Genomic DNA, 23,530 nt, shown 5'->3' with positions numbered 1-23,530 from the left:
AGTAGGCAAGTATAAAAACTTCTTTATTTTTACATTAAAAAAAAAATACAGGCAGGGGTGACACGAAATGCGTCACCCCTGCCTGTCTTTTCTTTATTTTTACAATTAAAAAAAAAAGTTTTATATTTACCTCCTGGTCCTCTTGTCCGGCGCTCCAAAGAGACCTACTTTTACCTCTATCTGCATTCTAGTGGAGAGTTCCTGAGACATAGCAACAACCAGAATGCATTGCTCAGCCTCATCCATTACATAGGATATAACAAATGCTTTTATTCTTTTTTTCCGTTAAAGCTAGAAGAAGCAGAACATGTCAGTGGCTTACGCTATGTGATAAATTTGGCGCACCATGCCAGTCATAATAAACCCTCTTACTTTTCCCTTTGCGCAGAGCTGTGGAATTGGCAATCCAGACATCCGAACCGAAGAGTACCCTTATACGCACTGAAGTTGCTGTGAGGTTTTTGCTGCATAAAACCCACTGAAAATATGCTGCAAATCCGCAGTGGCCAAATCTGTAGATAAATGGGGCTGACTTGACCAGGGGCTTTTGTAACGGATCTGTTGTGGATTTCAATCCTTGTGCTTCAAGGGTTAAAATTCGCAGCATTCGTGAGCATGTCATTTTCCACAATCCGGCTCCCTCATGGATGGCTCATGTATAATAAAAAGCAATACGTTTGCTGTAGTAAAGTGGCAATCTCAGATTTAATGTTATATGTATGCAAACTTGCATGAAGGCGCCTGTGTGGCTTTTTTACAGTGTATCAAGTGTCTACTTTCAGAAAATATGGGTGTGGGGTTCAGTATAGATTTTTTTTTTTGCATTTTATTATCTAGGATTTATTTGTAAATGTCAAAAAATGAAATTTGTTCTGGCTCCTGGAGATGTAAAAACTCCTGGCAGAGAGCGGATCAATGTTTATTTTGAAGCTGGGGTTGGAGAAGGTCCGTTTTTACTCACGCCACAACTCTGACTCCACAGCTCAGCTTATCCCACCTCTTGGCTGGTTTACTTTAATATTTGACATTGTAACTTTGGCTCATTTTAAGACTCCTAAGGCCTCATGTCCACGGGGAAAATCAGATCCGCTGCAGATTCTCCATGTAGAATCTGCAGCGGGTCCCTCCTGCCCCGCGGACATGAGCGCTGAAAATAGAAATTTAAAAGCATTTACCTATCCGTAGCGGGCGGCGAAGGTCAGCTGTTCCTCACGGCCGGATCTTCATTTTCGGCCGGCGGATGAATTCCTGACGCCGGCGACACGTCGCCGGCACGTCGTCGACGTGCCGCGCGCATGCGCCGGGCACATCCGCCGAGCCGAAGCAAGGGAGATGCGGCCGTGAGGAAGAGCAGAGCTTCGCGCCCCGCTGCGGGTGAGTAAATGCTTTTAATTCCTATTTTGGGTCTCCCGCGGATCCGGACGGCTTCCATAGGCTTCAATAGAAGCCCGCGGGAGCCGTCCCCGCGGGAGACCCGCATGAAAATGGAGCATGGTCCAGATTTTTTCATGCTCCATTTTTTTTTAAATGCCTTTTATTGACGATCCGCGGGTATTTATCTACCCGCGGGTGGTCAATGCATCCCTATGGGGTGCGGATCCGCGCGCGGGAGATCCGCTGCGGATTTTAAATCACATTTTGCCCGTGGACATGAGCCCTAAGCCAAATCCCTTTCTTGTAGACCCTTTTCAAAACTGTCTGCTGAGGTGCACAAAGTGTCTGAAACACATAATAAGAGAGAATGCAGTTACTTTTTTTTCTGTACAAATGGAGCCAGGTAACTTGGGGTGAAACACAGTGAGGCTGGCTGCATGCGCCGAACCATGAGCAGTCAATGGTCTCATGAATTTGACAAAATTGGGCTGCCAATGGCTGCTTCAGTGATCGAGCTTTGGCCTTCACCGCAGTGTATGTTTCTATCCTAGCACTTCCCCATTAACATTCCCTGTATGTGTTGCAGGATGAAGGAATGGTGGATTCAGGTGGGGCTGATTACGGTTCCTCTACTTGCCGTGTACCTGCACATTCCTCCACCTAACCTCTCCCCGGCACTTTTCACATGGAGGTCAACCGGTGCATTCTTCACATTTCAAGAACAACAGATCTTCTATAAAGGTATTATCTCACTCAGCAAAATCAATAGCATTGAAAATAAGATCCTGGGTTACTATGGTAATATATGTATAAGGTGCTGTGCATGAGTCGCATGCTTGGAGCCAAGGATGGAGTTGGACTTTTGTGTAACATCAGAGAAACCTTTGCTGAAGCCTTCAGTGGCTCTCCTAACCTCCAGAAGGCCCGTGGCTCTATATATGTGTGTAGAAGTCTGATGGCTTGTTCCCATAAGGAACTTTAATAGATGAGATTTTTTTCACAGATGCTCTTTATAGTTTGTATAGGTAAGAATTTTTCTTTTCTTTTAAGAATCCTGGGGAGCTGTGGGAAGCTCCGATGTGGTGGTGATTTTACATGGATTCCCAACATCAAGCTACGACTGGTACAAGGTAATGTTCATTTAATTTCATGAGTATTTTATATGAAATGCAGAGCTGCAAATGTAGACAAACATATACTTGTGCTGCTCCAGTCATCATGTAGTTTATAGGCAAATCACAGCTGCCAAATGCCTCATTAGAATTGACTAGTGGTGTAGAAATGTGGACTAAAATCCCCTCCGAAGGCTTGCAGTCTTCTACTGTTTCAAATCTGACCAGTTCATTCAACAATGCAAAGCTTGGTGTTTGCAACATATAGTCCATGTGTGCTGCTCCCAGTTTTCAATTGTTCCAACCATTGAACCACCCTAAAGACCCACCCTTTATAATTTTTTTAAATCATTATGTGTGTCATTGTGTTTTGTATTCTATTCCTTTGCAGGTCTGGGAAGGGTTAACACAAAGATTCCAAAGAGTAATTGCTCTGGACTTTATAGGCTTTGGTTTTAGTGACAAGCCAGTAAGTACAGCAAGTCATCTGTTGGATGTATAGTATTCAAAGTCTACCTGACCGTTGAATAAGTGTGGATGACCTTCTTTCTTCCTATATTTTTTTGCAACATTTTGAGTTTTCTCTTTCCCATTTTGCAGTGTTCAGAATGAATATGTTTCTTTTCCTCATAAAGTAATACAAGTGAAGCTGGACCTTACTCACACAGCAGTATTCTGTTCAGTGTTTGTGAGACAAGACCATAAATGCCACTTGTAGAGAGAAAATATTATGGAAATAAGTGGTTATTTTGTACCCAATCTTGGCTTTGGCTTGCAAATACAGATGCAAAATACAACACCAATTCCAAAAAAGTTGGGACAGTGTGTAAAATGTAGCAAAAAAGAAAGGCAGGGATTTGGAAATCTCATATAACCATATGTTGTTCACAATCGAGCATAGAACACATATCGGAAGGTGAAAGGGAGACTTTTAATTTAAAAAACTCCTTTTAGAAGTAAACAAAATTGTAAAAAGCTCCTGCACTCATAAGCGGAGCTTTTTACAATTTCGTTTATTTCTTTTATGTGCCAAAACTCCTTTGAAGTTTTAGGGTGCCCACCCACTGGCGTTTTTTTTCACTGCGAAATTCGCAGGTTTTTTTTTTCTGCAGGGGGTCTATGGGACTTGTAATGTAAAAATCGCGATCGCGCAAAATCGCGATTTTGCGCGATCGCGATTTTAGCTTAGCATGTCCCATAGCCCAAAGACCCCTGCAGAAAAAAAAAAACGCTGCGAATTTCGCAGTAAAAAAACGCTAGTGGGTGGGCACCCTAAATTTGGATTCTCCTGCTGCTCTCCTTCTCCACTTGGATGCCATTGGGCATAAGAGGATTGGACCCAAAACACTAGGACTACAGGTGTGGCACCTGGCTTCCCAATTATTGGTCCCAGTTGTCCACACCAGGTAAGTTTACTAAAAAAACTCCTTTAGATATTGATGGCAGCAACACATCTCACAAAAGTTGTGGCAGGGCCATGTCTACCATTGTGTATCATTCTATCTTTTTTTACAGCAGTCTGTAAATGTCTGGAAAGTGAGGAGACAAAAAGCTGTAGTTTTGGGAGAGGAATGTTGTCCCATTCTTGTCTGACATTGGATTCTAGCTGCTCAACACTCCTCGGTCGTCTTTGCTTTTTGTTTCATATTTCGGCAAAAGCATTCTATTGGTGAAGGGTCTGGACTGCAGGCGGCCAGTTCATTACCCGGACTCTTCTGCAAGACCATGCTGTTGTGATGGATGCAGTATGTGGCTTAGCATTACCTTGCTGAAATATAGAAGGCCTTCCCTGAACGATACATTGTCTGTATGGGAGCTTATGGTGTTCTAAAACCTCTATATACTGCTCAGCATGGACAGTGGCTTTCCAGATGTGTAAGCTGCCCATGCCATAGGCACTAAAACAAACTCCTACCATCAGAGATGCAGGATTTTGAACTGTCTGCTGATAACCGGCTCCTCTTGAGTCCACAGAACACGGCGTCCATGGTTTCCAAAAAGAATCTAAACTTTTAATTAATCTGACCACAAAACAGTTTTTTCCATTTTGGCTCTGTAAATTTTAAATGAGCTTTAAAATTGTTTCTGAATTGTGTTGATACATGACCTTCTTTGGATGATACAGCTCTAACTTGTATTTGTGAAATTGCCTGGCAAACTGTTCAGACAGTGATATCTAGAAGTATTCCTTAGCCCACATGATCTGCATTACACAATCATGACTGTTTTAATGCAGTGACACCTGAGGGTCCGTAGATGTCAAGCGTCCAATATTGACTGTCAGCCTTGTCCCTTGTGCACATGAATTTTTCCAGATTCTCTCAATCTTTTAATATTTACTGTAGATGTTGGAAGTCTTTCCAATTTTACATTGAGGAGTATTTTCTGAAATTGCTATACACATTTTTAGACATAGTTTTTTTTACAGATTGGTGAACCTCTGACAATCTTTGCTTCTGAAAGACTCTGCTTCTCTAACATACTCTTTTTATACACAGTCATGTGACTTAATAGAAAATTGGCCCTCCAGCTGTTTTTTTTTTTATTAGTACTACTTCCTTTTACAGCCTTTTGTTACCCCTGTTCCAAGTTTTGTGAGATGTGTTTCTCACAATATGAGATTTCCACTATTGCATTAGTGTTTTTTCTTTACATTTATTTATATTTTACACAGCGGTCCAACTTTTTTGCCATTGGGGTTGTAGTGCTACGTGAATGAGATCTTACTCATTGACTGACTCACAGAAGGCTGTTCATAGAGAGGTCAGATTACAGCTGCTTCTTATAGAAGGCTATGGTGAGACTAGGGAAGAAAGAGGAAGGAGCTGCTGTAGGGGAGACATATGGAGAGAGACGCTCAAAAAATGTTGCTGCAGCATCTGGTAGGTTTTCAATCTCTCCCCATTGTTGGATTCATATATACCCTGCAGAGTACTGCTGGGCAATGTCCTCAATACTAATTCTACTTCTGAGGGTGTGCTACAGAAGGATAGGGGACTAGGATCTTCTCCTGTGTATGCTGTAAATGGAAGATGACCTATTAGTAGTTTTTACCCCCTTGTGTAGAGGAGTCCAGGAACTGAGAATTAGAAATAGAGCCTGCAGTTGGTACAAAATGCAGGATGTAAATCATATAATGATCAGAAATATAGTTATTACTGATGTACAAACATTACAGCCTACTCTGAAAAATCATCATAAAATTTTTAGGTATGCTTTTAATTTTTCATTTTTTTTTAGTTGGGTTTTTTCATTCAAATGCAGTATTAGTTACAACCATATACTAAATGTGAGCATAACATAAGACGCTCAGAATCGTTGTCAAATTCTTTTATCTACAGTTATATATGGTATACAGAAGGTTTTGCACAAATTTGAGGATGTATGATATTCTCTTTTACCGTGTTCTTCAGTTCAATAGTTTCACTGACCGTTTTAATTTTCTAGAGATTCCACCGCTATTCCATTTTTGAGCAGGCGAGTATTGTTGAAGCTCTGATCAGTCACCTTGGCTTGAGCGATCAGAAAGTGAACTTGCTTTCTCATGATTATGGTGATACTGTCGCCCAGGAAATACTTTACAGGTTAGTACCATATTCCCTGTGTTTGTGTTGTGCAGATGGGTCCTATTTTTTATTTATTTATTTATTTTTTTGTAAGGTGGGCAAAAATTCAGCTTTTGGCTTTAGTTTTGGAGCTCTTCGTGCCTCCAAAGTTTTATGGAGAGGACCTAGAAGGTGAGTGAGGAGACTTATAAGGCCATGCAAGCTTCTCTGGGAAATATATGCGTATAAGGAAGATGGAACAATATATCTTTGCAGCGCCACCTACTGGATGGCAGCATTCCTGCAAATCAATGTCATCCAATAGGTGTATGGCGCTGTAGAGGTATTATACCATTGTCCTTATTTACGTATATTTCCCAGAGGAGCATGCATGGCCTAATAAGTCTGCTCACTCCCCTCCTAGGTGTGTCTCCACACCACCTTCTAGGTACTCTCCTTAAGGAGAGACGATTCCCTTTCTTACCCACGTCACAGGCCTCTCGCTAGCCAAGCCAGAAATCTACTGCACACTGATGAGGGGTAAACCCCCTAAAACAGCTGTATGTGTATGGCTTTCTAGCTTTTGGTCAATTCCCAATCACTTATATAAAGACTTGTTTAAAGTGTCAGACATTGATGGGCAGGAATGCTGCCATCCAATAGGTGGCGCTGCAAAGGTATATCATTCCATCTTTCTTATTTCCAAAGTTTTATTTGCTTGGACTGTAATTCTTGTTGCCTCTTAGAAGGGTATCTGTCTGGAACAATGCTGGTCAGGTAAATGAACCGAGCAGTCCAGAGTTCCCCCAACTGCTTTCCTCTGTGCTGCGTCGTGTGTTGGCCATGACAGTTGTGTAGCATTTGGCTCCATGTTTGGGGGGGGGGGGGTTGTCTGGTTTGAAAGCAATAGTTGAAAACTGAATTTTCACATTAGGTAATTAGTGCTGACTGTTGCCGCTAAACTGTACAATGTGGAGTTGTAGAGTTCTGATTTTTTTTTTTTTAACTCTCATCAGGCAGCACTGTTTTTGGGCTCATTAGGCCTCATTAGGCCTCATTACTTTGTTTTAACTCTTTCCTGCTCAGAGGGAACAGGGCTGGTGCCTACAGATATTCGTCTCAACATTTTAAATTGCTTATGGTGTTTTCTGTAGGTATGAACAGCGAAGACAAGGACATATTAACATTGGGAGTTTATGTCTTTCTAATGGAGGTAAGGCAGTGTTTGCAGAAATTAGATGTGATGCACCTAGATTGGCCCTGCAAGGAAATTTAAGAACATTTGTCATGCCTTTTTTTTTTTTCCACATGAATTGGTGTTGTAATGCATACCCTTGATCTCTCTTATATATGTTTAGGGGGCCTACCCCCTAGTGCTATGTAAAAAAAATATATATATTAATTTTATTTATTAAATTATGAATGGCTGAGCGCTGCCTGTGATTGGCTAAGTGCCGTGACCAATCACAGGCAGCGCACAGCTGTCATTCAATGGCTGAGTGCTCAGCCAATCAGACCAGCGCTTTCTGGGGGCGGGGATTTTTCAATCCCCAGCCTCTAGAAACAGGAGACGACTGCCTGGGCTGGAGAGAAGAGTAAACTTTTTTTTTTTCAGTAAGGGACGATTTTCAGGGAAGGGCTTAAATTTCAAGCCATTCCCTGAAAATCATCGCTGCGGGGGTTACCTGCAACCCACTGCTTTCAATGGGGCTTCAGCAGCGCCGATCCCATTGAAAGCAATGGGATAGCATCGAGGACCTCTGTCACAGCTGTGGCAGAGGATTCCTTCATTCCCACAGGGATAAATGAATCTCCTACCATAGCTGTCGCAGCTGTGGGAGAGGTCCGCGATGTACTCCCTATGTTTTCAATGGGACTGGCGCTGCTGCCGCCGGCCCCACTGAAAACCTTGAGCGATATCGCAGATTTTTCTCTGTGCTGTGAGGCTTGAGTGTAAAAATCGCAAATGAGTATGAAACCATTGAAAATCATTGGTTTCATAATTATGCGTTTTTACTCCCTCTCGCATAGCAAGAAAACATATCGCTAGTGGGTAGGCGCCCCTAGAATACACTTTGAAAACCTGTCAGTTTCATTAAGTGCTCTGGATAGTGAAAAGCAAACCCAACCCCTCCTTCCAAAAAAAAAAAAAATTATATAGAAATATAAATAGCAGCTTTGTCAGCAAATAAAATGTATTCCTGTCAGAATGTGGAGAGGTATACGAATGAAAATAAAATAAAGTTTGCTGTATCCTCTAACTGTATTTCTTGGCTCCTGAATATACACTTGTGGCTATTTCAGACTAATCTGCTGTTATATTTATGTGTATGAATGACACTACCTGTATAGTTAAAAATTATTTCTGCCTAGCCAGGTATTTATTTTCTGTAGCCATGTTATACCCTAACTTTGCAAAATGAATGTGTCTCTTCCTATGTAATGTTCATGGGGAAGGATGGTTTACCAAAATCAGTTTAATATTTGTTGTTGTTTGCAGGAATATTTCCAGAGAGTCATCATCCCAGATTAATTCAGAAGGTTGGTTCCTTTATGGTTAAGATGTAACAATTGGTAAAAGAAAATGGATTTAAACATCAATCAATATGACAAGCAAAGATAAAAAAAACTTTGTAATAGAAACAGTTCACTTATTATATTCCTCCCCTTTCTCCTACACGGATTGCTCATTCTGAATTCACTGATAAAATCCATATGTAGGAGGCAGAGAGGAGATGAATTTTTAGCTTCACTGAGAGATCAGGTTACAGTTGCTGCCCATAGTAAGTGTTCTAGTGTCTCACCTCAGTACCTGAATTACATCTACACTGCCCAGTACTGCTGTATAATGTTTTTCATGCTGCTGCTTCTATGGGTTAGGGGAGCAGGGATCTCTTCTCTGTGTGTGCTGTGTAGGGGAGACATCCTAGTCTCCAACCACTGCGTAGCAGGGTTTCTAGAAAACTAAGAATCCGAGAGGGAGCCTACAAAAGATGGAAACTGCTGAAAAAAGTCAGTTAGCAAAAGAGATCCTGTTCCTCTACATGTGCAATGCATAGGATACATCATAGCAGCTGGTATACAATCCACCAGCTCTGAGAAAACTGGTATTATGTTTTAGTTTCCACACACGAAGCTTAACCCATTCCCGCTGCAGGACGTAAATTTACGTCCTGGCAGCGGGGTACTTCCTGCAACAGGGCGTAAACTTACGTCCTGGGGATAGCGCGGGATCACATATGATCCCGCGCTATCCCGCAGCGGGAGTCGGCTGTCAGTCACAGCCGGCGTCCCGCTGCAACAGCGGGGGGTCACAGGAGATGCGCCCCCCGCTGTTAACCCCTTCCCTGCCGCGATCTAAGTAGATCGCGGCAGGGAAAGAGTTCACAGAGGGAGCGCACTCCCTCTGTCTCCGGCCGGCTCTCGCGATAACATCGCGAGAGCCCGGCCTGCCGCCATGGTGACAGGACGCCAGACACTGGCGTCCTGTGTTACTAGTGCCTGGGATCGCTGTATAAGCGATAAGGCATGGCAGAGCAGTAGCTCTGCCATGCCTTATGACAGCGATCATCAGGGCAGTGGTCAAAGTCCCTCAGAGGGACACAAATGTTGTAAAAAAAACAAAGATTAAAAAAATGAATAAAAAATAATGTAAAAAGAGTAAAAATACCATTTTTAAATGCTTTATCTCAGATTAGCATAAAAAAAGGTAAAAAAAAATAAAACACCACATATTTGGTATTGTCGCGTCCGTAATGACGCGTACAATAAGATGCACATGCTTTTGACTGTGCACGAAAAAAAATGCAAAAAAAAACGCTAAAAAACTGAGGCAAAATGCTAATTTTTAGCCTTTTGCCTCACTAAAAACGCAATAAAAGTTATCAAAAAAGCCGTATGTACCCCGAAATTGTACCAGTAAAAACTACAGCTCATCTCGCAAAAAATAAGCCCTCACAAAGCTCCGTGCATCAAAAAATAAAAAAGTTACAGGACTTTGAATGCAGCGATTTAGAAAAAAAAAAATTTCCAAAAAAAGGGTTTTTATTGCAGAAAAGTGGAAAAACCTAAAAAAAAATTTTGGTATTGTTGTAACCGTACCGGTCTGCAGAAAAAAATGGATTGTCTCATTTATGCTGCATGATTAATGCTGTAAAAAAAAAATAAAAAAAAATCTATGGCAGAATTGATGCGTTTTCTCTCCCTGCTATCATAAAAAAATAAATAAAAGTTTTACAATATAGTTAATGTTCCCAAAAATGACGCCGATAAAAACTACAGTTTGCCACGCAAAAAACAAGCCCTTACACGGCCACGTCGACGGAAAAATAAAAAAGTTATGGCTTTTGATAAACGGAGAAGAAAATCCGCCAAAAATTGTTGCGTCCTTAAGCCCAAAATAGGCCATATCATGAAGGGGTTAAAGGAGTTGTCCAGCCGCCAAAAGTGAATTTTTTTACCCCCACTAATGCCCTGTAAAGAAAACGCATTATAACATACAGCATGACAAATAAAAAAACGTTATTCCACTTACGCTTCTGTGAGGCTGAATGTTTCAAAGGTGGCACCACTGTCCAGCTTCCTTGATGCACTTCGGTTTCTTCACTCCTCGGCGTGCACGCTCCCGGCGCTGGAGAGTGTGGAAGCTGAAACAAGGAAGTGATACTACTGCGCATGCGTGGTGGAACAAACTCCTGTTCACGAGCTGACAAGCGCTACTGTGCATGCACTACAAATAGAGACCCCACCCACCCATAGCAGTCCCAATGCCGCCCCAATAGCGGCCCCAGCAGTAATAGTTACCCCTGCCCCTTGTCCATCTGTGGTGGCAGCACTAGTAATGGTTACCCTCACCCCACTTACCCTTCAGCTCTGGACAGTCGCCAGTGGACGCTCCAGGGGCTGTTTCTGCTTCTCAAAGTTCGCAGCAGCAGGCAGACACTCTGGAAGTGAAAACCCGAAGTGAATGCACTGCGCATGCGAAGAAACAGACGCTTGATCATGGCCTCATGAGCGCTACTACGCCTGCCCAGCAAGAGAAGACTGAAGAAAGAATTTCTCATAACCAGGGACGATGGGATCATCAACACAGGAGGGAGCACTCCTGTAGGTAAGTATATATCTTCTGTATGGCTCATTGTAATATAGTAATGTGCATGTAATAGCCATACAGAAGTGCTTACATACACTTGTCACGGCTGGAAAACCCCTTTAAGAACAAAGTCATTTTTTTTCATTATTTTGTATGGAAAAAGTCCTATTGCTTTCAATAAGAAAAACTAAATGTCTTGCACTTCTGATGCCATATAATAGCTAACTGACATAAAGGCAATTATGTTAAATATCAAACTTTCAAGCCTACTTCGGTTTCGTCATCAGGCATGGTCTATGGGTAATGCTCTTCATCAGAGAATTTGAATGTAGGCCGACATTGTGCTTAAAACCCATATTGTGTTTCGCTGCAGTAAAAGAAAGATATAAGGAATTTGGGCTGCTTTCACATCTGCGCTGGAACCTCTGCTCTGAGGTTCCGTTGCAGATCCGGCACAACATACCAGCACTGCATGCACTATTTCGTTCGGTAAAATGTCGGACAGCTTAGCAGAAACCCAAGGGACCCCATTATAGTCAATGGGGTCCATCTGGCACAGTCATAAGATGGCTTCATTCGGCCAGGGTAATCCACTTTCCTGCTCTCATAACGGATTCCCGATGCAGATGTGAAAGCAGCCTTAGGTTAGTTTCACACGGGCGATAATCTCAAGCAAGTTTTATGTGTTGAAAAATGATGAAAACTTGCGCGAATATGAACTCTATTCTTTTGAATGAAGTCATACACCCGAACGATGTTTTCCCTCACAGCAGTGGTAAAGGAGAAAAAAATCATGGCATGTTCTATTTTTTTCGCTATCTTCGAAACCTATTGCCCATTAATTTCAATGGGACCTTAAATACATTGTATGGCTCTCGCATTCCATGTGGTGTGCATGTGAGTGTGATGTATCGTATTGAAATCAATGGGAAACCCTTTCGATTCTCCATTGCACGCGCGGATCAGAATTTCACAGAAGCGATGCGTTTTTGCCTGAAAATCGCCTTGCATACTTTATACTTCATACTTTATGAAGTAACATTTGCATTTTATACAGACTGTGCATTCTTCCATTATAACAAAGTGTTTCTTTCCTTACTAACAGCTGCTGAAAGATGGTGGGATATTTTCACCATTACTAACTAGGCTGATGAACTTTTACTTTTTTAGCAAAAGGTAAGTATTATTTGGAGAAAAAAATATAATGTATATTAATAAAACTCTGATCCTGATGAACTGTAATGACTGTTACAATTATACCACATCTTCCTTTCTGGCTTCTTCTGTGCTGGGGGTTATGACTGCATTCTCTTCTTTTGCTCACACTTTGCATGTTGCATTTTATTGGGTAATACTGGGCGAGAAATGCAAAATGTAACTAGGATCCTATAGAAGGAAATGTGATGAAGTCCATATCCTTAAAAGACTCTGTCACCATCTTCTTGCACCCCACTCTGAGAGCACCATAAGGTAGTGTCTGTCACACGGATTACAGTAATATGCTGTGTGTATCTCTGGAGTAGTTTTGGAGAAACTTGAAGTTTCTTAGTAGCAGCAGATGCGTAGAGCACTACCTAAAGTAGTCTTGGATATTCATGAGCTGCAGGCTAGCTCCACCCACCCTGCACTCCAGCCACTGATTGACTGCTGTCCACCTATTACTGTGCATAGTGAGAGAGCTGCCAATCATTGGCTGGAGGGTGGGGTGGGTGTGGCCAACCTGAAGCTCAGGAATATGCAGGACTACCTCTGTGTTTGGGTGCTACTAATAAAGTGCAAAACTACTGCACAGATCTCCACAGCAGACCTATCACTGTAATCAGTGTGACAGGCACTATCTTATGCTGCCCTCACCGAAGGCTGTTAAAAGATGGTGACAGATTCCCTTTAAACCTGAAACCACACCTATGAATATATAGCTTCAAAATCAAGAATTTTTGGCATATAGCTAAACAAATTGTTCGTGTACCTATACAAATTATATACACCACAGTAGTAGACGAGAAAATATATAATTCTTTATTGAAGCTGTCAGATAAGGTCTCAAGCATATGACGGGTCCGGATTCCGGCCCTGACCGCGGCGGGTGACCCCCCCCCCCCCCCAACTCTTGCTTTTCCTGTAGAAAACCACGGCCCATCCGCAATGCTAATTACGGACGGGCCATGGGACGGACTGCTTTAGAGATGAGTGAACGTGCTGGTTTAAGGACAATTACTCGATCGAGCATCACTTTTTTTCGAGTAACTGCCTACTTGGGCGAAAAGATTCAGGGGGTGGGGGTGGAACGGAGGGTAGCAGGGGGGAACGGGGGGGGGGGAGCTCTCTCTCGCTCTCTTTTCCACCGTACTCCCTACCACAACCCCTCGCTCACCCCCGGCGCCCCCCCCCCGAATCTTTTCGCCTGATTAGGCAGTTACTTGAAAAAAGCGATGTTCGATCGAGTAATTGCTCTAAACAAGCGCGTTCGCTCATCTCTAGACGGCTTCCATTGACTTCAATGGAATGTCTGTGCGGGAACTGCAGGAAAATGGAGCATGCGTCGTTTGTTTTTTTTTTCATCCGCGAGCAGAAATCGGAATAGGTTTCTGCTCGTGTGCCTGAAAAATCTTTTTTCCTTCGCATGCTATGTAGGGTCATTGCCAGCCCCGGATTCTGTAGCAAAAGTCCGTCCGTGTGCAGGCGGTCTAAAATCATAAAAAGGCAGCAAGTAAAAACATAAACAAGGGGAGATGGTTTAGTTACAGGATATACTAGCAATTTTAATGAAAGTAGGTCCACAGTTGTTCTTTGTCTCGAAATACATTACAAATGATGCATAACGGCTAGGATCTGTTATAGCTCATCATCACCTCATAGACCTGTACAATGAGTATAGAAGTTACCCGGTAATTGAGCATACACACACAATAAGTGAAACGTGGTGTATGCACGTAGGGATTCTTGTCTACAGTTGGAGTGCTGATATAGTATACCGACTATAGAAACTGTTATTAAAAGTAGGTATAAACCTATCTATGGAATGACAGGAATTTTGAAAACCTTAATTTTTAAAAGTTGCCATTTGCAGAAAAAGTGTACTGTCCTTTATGCTAATATTGGTCTGAAAATGTATTTATTGTTTTTGTATTGGCAGTATCGGGGAGGTATTTGGCCCTCATACACAGCCTTCAGAAGCTGAATATTGGGATATGTGGATTACTCTCAGGATCAATGATGGCAATCTAGTAGTGGACAGGTAAAGCGTAATAAACTTACTTTCGTCTCTATTTAGTACAATGGTGATAAACTGCATTCCAGGTGAAATATGTACTGTAGCTTATAGGGATTAATATACACTTTTGCCAGTGTTGCCTGCTCTAGAGAAGCCATTCTCCCATAAGAGTGCCTTCTCTTATAGCGTGTCACAGACTTCTCATTGTCGAGTCCATGGTTGCACTGCTGAGTGGCCTTGGTCATCATCTGGGGTGTTGGTGTATGGGGTCATAGGGTTTGTAGTTGGTGTAGTTGGGACATGGCCTATATATTAAGGGGTAGGGCATATACTGACCATTTTGCTCTCAATGTGCTGCTCAGAATTTCTCCCTCAAAAAATGTCTTACAAGTGAGCAAGTACGAGCATACCAGAGTTGGACTAAGTGATCATTTTATTTAACCTCTACTACATGGCTTCACTGGATGATTGATTGTTTTTTAAGGGATATCCGAACTTTTCTTATAATTTGGTTTTTAGTATAATGTTTTATAATCTCGCTTTAATTAGTATTTTACAGTACATAAACCAGCGCAGAAAGTACAGAGAACGTTGGGTGGGTGCTTTGACCAATTCATCAGTCCCATGTGAGTATTTTTACAAACAAGATATATTTGTAAAGAAGGAAATCCTAGAAACTATAATTATGGTAAACATATGACCGTGAAATATATTCAAAACTATCACTTTTTGACAGTACAAAGTTTGTGATGTTTTGTGGACTAATACAAAACCACAAATAGAAGATTAAGAATAGAGAATGAATTGGGCCTCCCTCATACAGGCCTTTAACGCGAGCAACAGGCAGTTTTGAACATCACTGTATAATGCTCCCATTGAAATTAATGGGGCCCGCAGATGTGTCCGATCATAGCGCTTTCCAGAGCTGCGATTTTTCAAGCGCCGTCTACTCTATCTTTGGTCTTTTAGTGCACCTCATCACCCATCACAATGATGGGGTGCGCTAAAATACACTGTCAGCCGCAGGGAGCTGTGGCCGAAAATTAAAGTTGCTTTGCCGCGTCATTGTGTGTGAGGGAGACCTAAGAAAAGGTCTTTAATTATAAAGCGGCGGTTCTAGCAGATCTCACACCAGAATATGCGGTCATGTAAAAGGACGGCATATTACAGATACACTCTGTAAGCCAAATGGCTCCATGTGTTGTGGTATTTGGGCTGATGGTATTTATGAGGTACACAGCCCGTTGATCACTGCTGTGAAGGGTGCGTTACTCATGAATACATCGTGCTCACAACCATGAGTCTGCTGTATTCTTGAATTACTCCCGTTAGCTATACAGCACACTATTTTTTTGTGCCATCAGGGTTAATGGGCAAACAGACATTTCCCCTTACTAAGCTGTCTAGCTTATTCAGGTAACAGATCAGCTTTAAGGTTTCCATTTTGGGATTTCCTCTTGAACATCGCTTACCAATTTTATTATTAAATCTTTCTTTATAAACTTTTATGAACATAGTTAAACACATGGGGTTCTTTAAAGGGGTTGCTTGCTTTGGAGGGGGGGGGGCGCGCGAGACCCCACAGTGATAAACTGTAACATGTGGGATATCCTGACTGTTTATCTCCTCTGTAGTGTCACCACAAAGGAAGCATTACATAGTTGCTATTGAAATCAGTAGGATGTGTTAGTAATGCAAATACATGCTGGGTCCTCTAGATCTGCTATGGATTTGACTAATTCTGTATTATTTCTTTTGCATCCCCCTCCTCACCTGAAGTCTTGGCCTGCCTGATAAATATCATGTTGATTCTTTGTGCAGTTATATCACAATATGGAGCAAAAATAGTGTGGTACCGTGCCAGAAAATCTCTGCAAACGCTTTACATTACAATTTCTGTTCTCTACCCTTAGTGCATTTAATTTATGGGCCACTGGATCCAGTTAATCCTCATCCGGAATTCCTGGATCAATACAAGTAAGTCTAGCATATATTCTAGTCATAGAAGGGAGCTGTATATATTATTTATTACGCTGGATTACAAAAAGGTCACAACTCTTATGATGGAGGCATGATAGACTTAAATGAATGTGCTTTTGTACAGGAAAAAATATGTTTGTAAGTAGAGATGAGTGAACATACTCGTTTAGGGTGATTTCGCAATCGAGCATCGCTTTTTTCGAGTAACTGACTACTCGAGCGAAAAGATTCGGGGGGGGCGGCATGGTGGAACGGGGGGTAGCAGGGGGGATCTCTCTCTCCCCACTCCCCTCTGCAACCCCCCGCTCCCCGAATCTTTTCGCTCGAGTAGTCAGTTACTCGAAAAAAGTGATGCTCGATTGCAAAATTGCCCTAAACTAGTACGTTCGCTCATCTCTAGTTGTAAGTTAGGGGTTGAGGGATTTCAACAGATAGCAGCACTCTCCACTTTGTTGTTACTTAGTACTATGGCATCTGCACAGACAATACATTTGTAATCTGTCAGTATAACATAGTCTAACTGAATAGTATGATCCATAAACAAAATGGTTTGTAAGTTTTGTGTGAAAGACTTAAACTGTCCTGCACAAAAAAATTCACTTCAGCCACATGAGAATGAATTGGAGCATTGATTAACGAAAGCAGGCCTTATCCCTAGTAATTAGGGCTCAACCCTCACTAAAGGCCCATTTCCACAGGACTAATGCTGGACAAACTATGCCCGACACTCGTCCCTGTGTATGCTCGCTCCTGTGCTCCTACACGGGAGCTAGTAGTGCTGGCTCGCTCACAGAGCAGCCAGCAGTGGGGCGGGGCAGTTGCAGGAGATTTCTATCCTTGCTCCGCCCAGCCTCTCTGCATTGACTTAACATAGTGGCCGTTAAATACTGAACAGCTGCTATTTACACTGAGCGATCAGTTAATGGTCCATAGTTTATGCCGCATAAACAATGAACGATGAGCTGATCGCTGAGTGTAAACAGCAGCTGTTCAATACTGAATGGCCGCTATGTTAAGTCAATGGAGAGGGGCGGGGGAGCGTGAGGAATGACATCTCCTCCAGCCACCCCAATGTGAGCCAGCGATACTCGCTCCTGTGCAGGTATGTGCGAGGACAAGTGTCAGGCACTGTTTGCCCGACACTCATCTAGTCTAAATGGGCCTTAATATGTTAGTGGATAAATAAAAAGCTAGTAGGGTACGTAGCGGAAATGCTTCAGATTTTCCTGCAGCATTTCCTCGTCAAAATGCACACCATTGATGCAGATTTTGACCCTAATTCAGCTGCGGATCCACTATTGATTTCAGCCTGCGGAGCACTCCTCTTAACTCCCAATACTGCACACTCCTGTACGCAGAGCACAGCGCACGCCGGCAACTGCTACTGAGCGCCGTCATTCGTGTGATGTGAAAGTGGCATCACCTGATCGGCGCAGGGCTCCGTGTCAGTCACAGTACACAGTGTGGAGAGGTGAGCGGAGTGCAACACAGACTGAAATCTGCTGCGGATGTGTAGATTGAGTCAAAGTCTGCACCAATGGTACAGATTTTTATGGGTTTTTGCTGCAGAAATGCTGAGGATCTTGCTGCAGAAAACCTACAGCATTTCTGCTACATGTAAACCTATACCCTTAGAGCAAACACATCTGGGCGTGATGTGGAGATTAGCTTTAAAAGTTGGAGGTTATAAGGATTATATAGAAAAAAAAACAAAAACATAAAAACTTTCCTCTTTCTTATAGGAAACTTATTACCAAGTCAACTTTTACTGTGCTGGATGATCACATCAGTCACTACCCTCAACTGGAAGATCCCACTGGTTTCCTGAATGCCTATTTAAGCTTTATAAATTCATTTTGAGCGACGAAGAACAAGTTAATGACTGCTTTTGCATCATATGTAAAGGGGGCGCTCTGTTAAAGCAATAATACGTGTAAAATGTTTAAAGTTTCTTGCAAAGGGCTCCTGAATCGCTCTGGACCAAAACACCAGCAGTGACCACAGGAATATCTCAGGGATGGCTTGTCTTTTTAACAATATCTGTATGTATCATATTTTTTAAGTGATCAAGTATTTGATGTGTTCTGTCTGGTGACAACACTGGGGAAATTGCATGTTCTTAATCCATAATCCAGTCTGTGTTTTAAAACCATTGTCACCTTTGAGATGGTTACCGATAGTATTACAGACTGGACGCCAGCAGAATAATGGCCCTTTTGGACACAACGCAAACCTCACCATTCTCTCTTGCCCAAGCGAACGACCTGGAGACGTCCTCACAAGCTTCTGCGCTCGTGTAGACTGCTTGGTTATGGTTTAGAATCGTGCAGTTCTCTTTCACTTGCCGTTCAGCGTTTTCCATTCCTACGTGACCGCGCCGTGTCTATATTGCACAAGACGTGAACGAGCCAGCACTGCTGAAACTGGGTGACGAACGAGGACCACACGATTTGCGTTTAAACTAAATTATTATCGTTCCGTTTGGCTCATTTAAGTCAAGCCATACAATGAATGCATTAAAAGGGCTCTTGGGTTTTGATTGTCTTCCATTTTCTACATTTATAAAACTATTTTAATAGCTAGTGAAAGGACATTGGACCCTATTTTTATGCATCAATTGCACAACTCTACGGTATATGTTGTGTATACTCAATCTAAAAAACGAACAGCGTTGTAAATTACTTATTTTGCATTGGATAAGGCTACAGTCACATGTGGGAAGTTTTTTTTTTGTTTTTTTTTTTGCATAAAATTTCTAGGACCGTCCCATTTATGTGCATGGGGATTACAGAAACATCCCAGTTCACATATCTGGAGTGGATTTTTGGAAATGTGTTTAGAAAAATCTGCTACATGTGAGCATTTACTTCAGAGCTGCATTCACAGTATTGGCTGGTTATTACTGGAAACGGCTGACAAATGTCTTGTCAGATATCTTTAATCCTTTCTTGACTGGGGCCTTCCAGTGCTCAGAACAACATTTCCCTTTCTTGAAGGGTATAGTGAATTTTAATTTTTACTTAAGCCAAAGATACCAATATTTTCTTCATTTTTGTATGGCACAAGGCTTTCTTATTACTGTATATTAAAGCTGTTCTCTTTAGAATTTGTAGTAGCAAGTGTAATTCATGTATAATTGAGGTAACAGATTCTGTATCCTATCATTGGATGAGCATGTTATACTCATGTCATGCCAAATGTGTTATACAGGCATGTGCAGGTTCATGTGGAATCCTCCCACCGTATTGCAATTTGCTATGCGTGTTTTGTTTTTTTTTTAATATGACCTGTTAGACTAACCTCTTTAGGGAATGAGAATCACTCAAGCAAGTAAGCGGAGATCTAGAAAATAAGCAAGTGAAAATGTTATAGAGCAGGAGGAGTCGAGCTGATTAATGGGGAAAGATTCTGAATAACTTGTAGTTAATACATTTAAACCTCTGCTCATTCTGAGCCTAGGACTTACCGTTGGACCTGTTGTAACTATAGATGAATCTGCTCAGCTATTCCTGCTCTATAACAGCTCTGCAGTTTGGACAGCATGTTTTTGAGCTGACATGTTACTTTTAAAGGGGTTGTCCAAGGTGTCTGCTATGAGGGATGATTCTATGCAGGGCTTCCTTAAGACTTGGCAACCATGGTCTGACTATCTAAATATCCCAAATATGTTGCTACTGTCCTCATAGGAGTAAATCTGAGACGCACGAGATAAGGATACCAATAACCTCCTATTTTTCTTACAGATACAATAATGAGTGGAAACCTAAATGATATGTCTGTAAATGTTAAACAATAGAGATGAGCGAGCACCAAAATGCTCGAGTGCTCGTTACTCGAGTCGAACTTCCTGCGATGCTCGAGGTTTCGTTTCGAGTAACGAACCCCATTAAAGTCAATGGGCGGCTCGAGCATTTTTGTATATCGCCGATGCTCGCTAAGGTTTTCATTTGTGAAAATCTGGGAAATTCACGAAAGTGATGGGAACGACACAGAAACGGATAGGGCAGGCGAGGGGCTATATGTTGGGCTGCATCTCAAGTTCCCAGGTCCCACTATTAAGCCACAATAGCGGCAAGAGTGGGCCCCCCCCCCTCCCCGCACTGTCAGCATAAAGATCGTTCTCCTCTGCCACAGCTGTAACAGCTGTGGCAGAGAAGAACTATGTTAGCCCATTGAATTCAATGGAGCCGGCAATACAGCTGCAGTGGAAAGGTGAGTATACATTTATTTTTTATTTTTACACATTTTAGGATGATTTTCAGGGAAGGGCTTATATTTTTAAGCCCTTCCCGAAAATTCATCCTGAGATCGCCGGCAGCCCATTGAATTCAATGGGCTAACATCGTTCTTCTCTGCCACAGCTGTTACAGCTATGGCAGAGGAGAACGATCTTTATGCTGACTTTTTTTTTTTTTTTTTTTTTTTTACACATTTTTAGGATTTTCAGGTAAGGGCTTATATGTTTAAGCCCTTCCCGAAAATTCATCCTGAGATCGCCGGCAGCCCATTGCTTTCAATGGAGCCGGCTGTATTGCCGGCTCCGTTGAATTCAATGGTCAGTGCTCGTTTAATCGAGACGAGTACCGCGTGGTGCTCGTCTCGAGTAACGAGCATCTCGAGCACCCTAATACTCGAACGAGCATCAAGCTCGGACGAGTATGCTCGCTCATCTCTATTAAACAACTTAAACATCAGTCTTAAGATTGTTTTTACTAAAGTCACTCCTGCATTTTTATTGTGTCAGGTTATATAAAAAAAAGCTCTTGAAACTCAAGGGGTTGTCCAGTTGTAAACTACTGCTGGCCTTTCCGTAAACTAGGTTATCAATAGTATATTGGCTTGGCACCTACCTACCTGATCAGCTGTTTCCTGGGCCTATGAATTCATGTACTGAGATGATTTCTACAAGAAGCAGATGGCTGCGTTCCTACGGCAGTGGTGAGGCTTGCTGTTGCATGCAAAGTTTTCAATGAATTCAATGTAGACTTTGCCTGGAATACCAAGCCTCACCCCTGCAGTGGGAAAGAAACTGTCCACTTCCTGTAGAAATCAGCTCAGCGCAGGTGTAAAGTGGCCAGTTAACAGCTGAGCTGCAGGGATTCTGGGTGGTAGAACCCCTCTGATCTACTATAGATGGCCTCTCCTGTAGATAACCTGCAACATTTTGTAAACTGAACAACTTTAAAGCATTCACCATATAACTAGTAGACTCAATGTAGGTACAGCAGTGCCAGAAATAAAATTGTGGCTGCATCTGCATTACTATGTCATTATATCCTGGTGCTAGGTAAAGGACCCAGTGAATGATTAATACCAAGCTCCTTGCAAGGTGCAAAGCTGTGACTTACATGTATGTGTAAAATAAAAGTGAGATTAATGCCAGTGATGCTTATATGCATTTGCTTTTAAAGAGAAATGCCGGCAGGGAAACAGTATCTTTCTAGTAGAAGTAGTAATGAGAGAAGCATGAATGTCTTCAGGATGGTAAGAGAATGCTCAAGTCTATCCCTGGTGGATAAGCCCTCATCAACATTGAGCATAAGAAGAATGGCATGGATGTTGGCTTTACATTCAGAGCAAGTTGACTGCTGCCAAATTAGTACATTAACTACAGGCAAAGTTTTGGTCCTATATTGGAGTCTCTTTCAAGCAATACATCAATTTTATAATTAGACTAAGTATGTTAATGTAGTGTCATAACATCTAACCTTCACCATTGGTCATTTCACATTATGTAAATAAAATTATGAAGTCACCTAAGAATTGATTACCAGTACTTTGTATAAATTTCTGGTACCTGTCCAAACATTAGGGATCTTCCACCCACTCTCGCTGTCTCCTAGATACCACTGTACATGTCTCCTTTTAAGCAGCATTACTGTGCATGCTTCAGTTTACTAAGCATTATGCCTGAAAATTAATACAAGAAATCAAAGTGCTAACAACCACATGGTGCTGTGTGTTTCACATACTCTTCCCCACTAATCACATATCCTAAAGTATATAAAACAGAGCCTGACAGCAGTCGTGTGCTCACAGGACCTGTAATGTTACTGTTATGTGATTAGTCACATGACTGTGATGTCATCACAGGTCCTAAACCAGCAGATCCTGATCACATGATGGTGATGTCATCACAGGTCCTTCATCCTTGTGCACTGAATGAGGGATTAAGGGCAGACTACATTCCCCACAAACCCCCACGGCCTTAGTTGCTATGGATATAGCAGTACTCAGTCTAGCAGTTTGTAACTGGTTGTGAGACAGCTGGACACTTGTGGGTTGTCATTTATTGGACTCTCTACCCAGATGTACACATACATTGCTGGCGGTACATATTGACCAACAACATTAAAGCATAGTCCTTCAAAACTATCTTCACATCTCCTGAACGTGATAGGTCATCTCAAGTGCTAATGCTGCCAACACCAGTCCACAGTGATGTAACAAACAGTCACTGTTGTGCAAACATGTCACCCCAGAGGGTTCTATGCGGCCGTGAAGTTAATGCAGCTTCCATGACACAGCCACAAGCCGCAATTCCACCTCAGCCACCGGCTGAAGGTTGTACATCTTGTGCAGCAGATTTGCGAAAGCTACGAGCGTGAACATGTCTCCTCAGCGAGCTGCTGAAGTTCGTAAGTCACATGCAGCTTATATGCAAAAACAACAAGCCAACATGTCTCCTCAGCTGCTGAAGTTCATAAATCAGTTTGCAAGGTTCTGGAAAATCATAAATAATGATGGGGAAGTGATCAGATTTGCTGATGACACAAAGCTAGGAGGGATAGCTAACAATAGGGGAGAGAGAGAGAGAGTATTCAAAAAATCTAGAAAAGCTTGAACAGTGGGCGGTGACTTACAGAATGGTATTTAACAAGGAGAAATGCAAAGTCCTACATCTGGGCAAGAAAAATGAAAAAAGCACATACAGAATGCGAGGAAATTGGCTAAGCAGCAGCACACGTGAAAAAGACTTGAATATACTAATATATCAAAGACTGAACATGAGTCAACAATGTGATGCAGCAGCCAAAAAGGCAAACACAAATCTGGGATGTATTAAGAGAAGTGTAGAGTCTAGATCACGTGAGGTCATTATTCCCCTCTACTCTTCCTTAGTCAGACCTCATCTAGAATAATGTGTACAGTTCTTGGCACCCCACTTAAAAAAAGACAAACTGGAGCAAGTTCAGAGAAGAGTTACCAAGAT

At 42.1% G+C, this 23,530-nt stretch overlaps 1 protein-coding gene across 3 annotated transcripts in view; it reads left to right on the top strand.

The window, feature by feature from the left end:
• The window catches only part of MEST (mesoderm specific transcript), a 30,836-nt gene extending 11,411 nt beyond the window's left edge, over positions 1 to 19,425 (top strand). For all 3 annotated transcript variants that reach the window (XM_066592148.1, XM_066592149.1, XM_066592150.1), the window contains exons 2-12: positions 1,961 to 2,115; positions 2,425 to 2,504; positions 2,878 to 2,955; positions 5,934 to 6,070; positions 7,186 to 7,244; positions 8,532 to 8,572; positions 12,229 to 12,299; positions 14,260 to 14,361; positions 14,887 to 14,963; positions 16,251 to 16,314; positions 18,060 to 19,425. In XM_066592148.1, the coding sequence (XP_066448245.1) occupies positions 1,962 to 2,115; positions 2,425 to 2,504; positions 2,878 to 2,955; positions 5,934 to 6,070; positions 7,186 to 7,244; positions 8,532 to 8,572; positions 12,229 to 12,299; positions 14,260 to 14,361; positions 14,887 to 14,963; positions 16,251 to 16,314; positions 18,060 to 18,177 (981 nt within the window). In that variant the 5' untranslated portion in view covers position 1,961 and the 3' untranslated portion in view covers positions 18,178 to 19,425. The remainder of the gene's footprint in view (positions 1 to 1,960; positions 2,116 to 2,424; positions 2,505 to 2,877; positions 2,956 to 5,933; positions 6,071 to 7,185; positions 7,245 to 8,531; positions 8,573 to 12,228; positions 12,300 to 14,259; positions 14,362 to 14,886; positions 14,964 to 16,250; positions 16,315 to 18,059) is intronic.
• Positions 19,426 to 23,530: the final 4,105 nt, after the last annotated feature.

The sequence above is a fragment of the Eleutherodactylus coqui genome, chromosome 2, assembly GCF_035609145.1.
Source record: "Eleutherodactylus coqui strain aEleCoq1 chromosome 2, aEleCoq1.hap1, whole genome shotgun sequence".
In the NCBI taxonomy this organism is placed as follows: domain Eukaryota; kingdom Metazoa; phylum Chordata; class Amphibia; order Anura; family Eleutherodactylidae; genus Eleutherodactylus; species Eleutherodactylus coqui.
This window is presented reverse-complemented; position numbering and strand designations above follow the sequence as displayed.